This window comes from Gekko japonicus, unplaced genomic scaffold, assembly GCF_001447785.1.
Source record: "Gekko japonicus isolate JY-2015 unplaced genomic scaffold, Gekko_japonicus_V1.1 scaffold557, whole genome shotgun sequence".
NCBI classification, from domain to species: Eukaryota; Metazoa; Chordata; class Lepidosauria; order Squamata; family Gekkonidae; genus Gekko; species Gekko japonicus.
The window spans coordinates 980,007-984,690 of NW_015175986.1; the positions used below are offsets into that span (position 1 = coordinate 980,007).

The 4,684-nt window shown below is 60.0% G+C and overlaps 1 protein-coding gene across 1 annotated transcript in view; it reads left to right on the forward strand.

Moving 5' to 3' along the window:
* PNPLA6 (patatin like phospholipase domain containing 6) overlaps positions 1–4,684 on the forward strand; it is a 78,498-nt gene that overhangs the window by 8,182 nt on the left and 65,632 nt on the right. Inside the window, exons 6-9 of the mRNA XM_015426307.1 lie at positions 73–153; positions 433–561; positions 1,552–1,632; positions 3,626–3,776. Coding sequence (XP_015281793.1) covers positions 73–153; positions 433–561; positions 1,552–1,632; positions 3,626–3,776 — 442 coding nt within the window. The remainder of the gene's footprint in view (positions 1–72; positions 154–432; positions 562–1,551; positions 1,633–3,625; positions 3,777–4,684) is intronic.

Consider the following 4,684-nt stretch of genomic DNA (forward strand, 5'->3'; position numbering starts at 1 on the left):
CGGGGAGGATGCCGGGCTCGTGCCGGGCTGGGCGGAACACTCACCCGGTGTGTCTGTGTGGGTGTGCTTCAGGATGGGAAGGAGACCCTTGTGAAGGAGGTGTTCCCAGGGGACAGCGTGCACAGCCTCCTCAGCATCCTGGACGTGATCACGGTAAGAGTCTTTCCCGCCCCCTCTCACGGCCAGCACCCCTTCGCATCCAGCGGGTGCCTTTCAAGGAGGAGCCTCTGGCGTCTTGAGAAGGGTCTGCTGCCCTGGGCTGGGCCCCGTGGCCAGGGTGGGAGTGGACCGGCGGGGGCCAGTGCCGGCAGGACCCTTGGGAGGAGAGGCCCCCGACAGGCCGGGAGCCCCGGGTGCCCTCGCCTCACGCCCGGTGGCTGTGGCCTCCGCAGAGCGCTGAGGTCCTTGCGGGGGTGTCTCTCTTCCCGGCAGGGTCACCAGCGGCCCTATCGCACCGTCTCTGCACGGGCGGCGGAGGACTCCACAGTGCTGCGCCTGCCCGTGGAGGCTTTCTCAGCTGTCTTTGAGAAGTACCCCGAAAGTCTGGTCAGGGTGGTGCAGGTAAGTGCTCCAGGGACTGTCTCGTCTTTACTCCTCCTCCTCCTCCTCCTCCTCCTCCTCCTGTGTGTCCTTCAGTCCCTGCCGTCTTTTTGCATGGACTCAGTTCTGCATGCGTCTGCAGCTGCTGGCCTGAAGGCCATATCCAGGAGTGCAGGCCTTCCAGTGGCCGGGGGGGCGGCAGTGGGGGGGGAGCTTGTCCGGTGAGTGACAGAAGCAAGGAACAAGGGCCCAAAATATGGTGAGTTTTGCAGACTTTTAAAGCATCACGTCTTCTTGTGCATGATAGTTCAAGGACATTGGGGCCACTGAGAACATACCGTGAGAGCACCCCCCCCCCAGGGCCTTTTCACCTCCTTACTCTTCAGGCACGCCAGGATGTCAGAATGTGGTGAGACCCGGGGGCGGGGGGGGGGTGAAAGTGAAGGAATCGACCCTTCCTCTAGGGCGGGAGTTGGCCCCGAGTCTCTGCCGAGGGGCTCCATTTCGGAGGGTAGCCCCGTCGGCCTGCAGTGGAGCAGGCTTAGCCCCTGAGAGACCAGGAAAGGAGGTCCAGGGCATGAGCTCTCGGGGGTCAGATCCGCGTTCCCTGAAGATCCCGTGGGTCTCTAAGGTGCCACTGGACTCCTCCCTCGCTGTTGGAGGGCAGCGGTTGAAGAGGCGTCGCCTGGGGGCCGTGCACAGACCTCCTCCTGCTCTCCCAGGTTCTGTCCTCCGGCTGACGTGGTTCTCCTGACCCTGAGACCAGAGCCAGCCCTGGTGGTCGTGGCACACTCATCGGGGGCGAGGCAGTCCAGGCCGTTGGAAGCGGAGGGCCTCTCTCTTCCGCTGCGGTGTCATGTCTTCCTTCACACCTGCTGCTGTAGCCAGAGGGCTTGTCCTGTTCCGGAGGCGGGTCCCTCCCTCGGCTGCACGCCACATCCCTGCCGCCGTGCAGACCCGACGCCTCCTGCGCTCCTTGTCCCCTGGCTGACCGGCTTCTTCTGCTTTCAGATCATAATGGTGCGCCTGCAGAGAGTCACCTTCCTGGCCTTGCACAACTATCTCGGCCTCACCAATGAGCTTTTCAGCCACGTGAGTGACCCGCTCAGCTGGACCCCCTTGGTGACTCTTCTCCCTGCCCCCTCCCCCTCCCCCTTCCTGGGAGAGGTGAGAACAGGACCTTTTCAGGCACCTGCCGTTGTTAGCACTTCTCCAGGTCTTCAAGGGATTCTTAATTTAGTTGTGAGTGGGTCGTCTTGGCCATTCGTAGGCAGCCAGGGAGGATAATGGTGGGTTCTTTCCTTGCCCGGAGCAATGGCCCTGCCTGCAGAGGTGCCCTTGAGCAGGGGGCATTCTAGTATCCCTTGAGTTTCAGCCATCTTTGTGAGTGGCTAGACTAGGGGTTGAGCGGTTGAGCAGTGGAACAGTCTGATGTTGTAGGTATGTAGAGCTCTCTTTCGGCTGTGCTCCTGCTGAGTGCAGGGGGGGTTGGACTAGATGACCTGCAAGGTCCCTTCCAGCTCTAACATTCTATGAGTCTACGAGGGGTGCCCGGACACCTGCCAGTTCGGCTTGTGCCCTTTTTGCCAGCAGTGAACGGAGAGGTGATTCTTTGATGATCAATTTGATAGCTCATCGATCTGTGTGTGGCGGTTTGATGGGTTGTTTCACTGTATTCCCATTGGCTCTTGCGCGCGCGTGTGTGTGTCCTCACCCAGCCCAACTGGTTACTTGTGTCTCCCCATGCTTGCTGCATAGCTGCACTGCTTAGCAAGCAGTTGTTTAAATAAACAGTTGTATCTCGCACAAATCGTACGAATCCATCATCAATAAATGCTGTGTTTCAATAAAATCCTGCCCTTCGGTGATCATCTAAGCCGTCCTTAGTGACACTAATGGCTGCCAGCCGGTTTGAATCAGCGGCGTACTTGTGCACACACCATTTTGGGAAAACCTGAAGCAAACCGGTCCAGCAGATGTTCATGGTTGCTCAGCACAAATCGAACCGACTGAGTGGTCAGTTTGCATTTGATCGCCACCTTCTGAGGTGGTAGGTTCAGCCATCAGACATGTTCACCGCAGAATTTCCAGTGTCCTTAGGCTAGTGCTGAGTGGTTGATTTTGAAACTGCATGGGGGCTCCTGGGGTGAAGGGTGCCTGTCTGTCTCCCTTTCCTTCCTCCTCCGTCCTCAGGGCATGAGGGTGCAGTGTTGTTTCTGAGACATGTAGACAGGCCTTTGTAGCGTTCATTGTAAGCATCACAGTTCACACATCATGACAGTAGAGGCTGGGAGCCTCGGGGGGGGGGGGGGGGGGGAGAGGAAAGGGAACAGCTGAGTCCCACCAAGGGCACCTGATCTCCGTGGGGTGTATGCGCTGGTTTGGAATCAGGGTGTATCCTGCCCCCCCCCCCAATCCCCGGCTTTGGCGGCTATACACCAAGGCCCTGTCTTGCCTGTGTACTGCAACAGTGCGCCTGTTCATTATGCCACCAAAGCACAGATCAGTCCTCGATGGCTCTTTTGAAAAAGCTTGTTTGGAAACAGATAAAATCTGTAATCTCTGATGGGACCTGAAATCACATAAGGTCTCCCCTGAGGGAATGAGAAGAACGACCATTACAGAAACACTGCCGGGGATGGAATATTAGCAGAGAGGTGTGTGTGTGTGTGTGTGTGTGTGTGTGTGTGTGTGTGTGTGTGTGTGTGATGCGTCTTCTGCCGAGTTGGGCCGTTGGACTCTTTGGACTCGGCTCTGCTGTCTGCTCCTGGGTCAACAGCTCTGCAGGGTCTCCGGCCGAAGCCTTTCGCAGATCTCGGTCGGACGGGACTCGTCTGGGGTTGAAACGGATGGGCCCGGGGAGCTGTTGGACCATTCGCAAACAAAGACTAGCCAGACATTGGCAGACTGCAGATTTTCTTGTGCCAGGTGTCCTCCCTGAGACAGGTGCAGTAGGAGCGTATGGTCTCTGAGCACGTGCTGTGTGCATTCTTCTCCCCCGACGCAAGCGGTTTCCAAGCGCCGGAGGGCTGGGTGGCCAGAGCTGTCCGGCTTCACGGGTGTGGGTCTGCTCCCTTCCCCCCAGGAGATGCAGCCCCTGCGGCTTTTCCCCCAGCCAGGCCACGCCTCCCGCACGAGTCCCGTCCGGCACGGCAAGCGCGGCATCAGCACTTCCTCCGTCGAGGATGCCAAAGAGAGTGCTGGGAAGCAGCCAGAGGCCCCCGCCAAGGACCCAGGTGAGCGAGCCTCTGCCCCTCTGCCCCTCGGCTTCCTCCCCCCCCCCCTTCAGCCTGGCTGGCCCTTTCCACGGCAGCTCCCTGGCTCCACCGGGGGTTAGTTGAGGGGGGAGTGGGGCAGAGCAGAGCTCCGGTCTGGGCAAGTACAGCCCTCCTCCTCCTCCCTCCCTGCCTTCCGCCCTTTCTCTCCACGGACTCCTCCTTCTTCTCGCAGGGGGGCCTCGCCTCTTGAGCACTGTGGCCGAGGAGGAGGAGGAGGCCACCTCCTGTGACCCAGGGCCCGGTCGCCTTCGTCCCACTTCTCTGCCGAGGGCTGCTTCTTTAGCAGAGCCTTCCTTCCCCGAAGCCTCCCCCTCCTCATCCTCACGGTGGCTCTGCAGGTCCCAACAGCAGCCCCTCCCCCCAGCCCCGCCCAGCCCCGCCGCCAGCCAGCCAGCCCTTCTGCCTTTGCTGCTTCCCCTGTAGGGGTGTGTGTGTGTGGGGGGGGTTCCCCTCAGGGACCCCACGGCTGACTTGCCTCCTTTGGAGGCAGTTTGATCCTGCACAACATAAGGCTGTTTGCTCCTGTGGAAGAGAGGGGGGGGGGGCTTTTTTGTGGTCACACTTAGGAGACGAACCCCAAACGAGTAGGGCAGGCCTGTCCCGCCCCATGAGTCTCCTTGGGAATAGCGTTGGACGGCTTCCCGCTCAGGCCACTCGGAGCAGTGGAAATCCGTCTTACACCTCCCCCTCCCCTGCTTTTCTGCCAAACTGGCTCCCGATGCTGCTTACAGCAGTGAAAAGAAAACACCAGCACAAATCCAGATGTGGCGAGAAGGCTCTTGAGGGGTGAGGGTTTTAGTCCGGGCTGGGTGGGGGCGGGGGGGCCTGGCTCCCTTCCCCGCCCCCTCCTGGCTTTGCTGACCTGC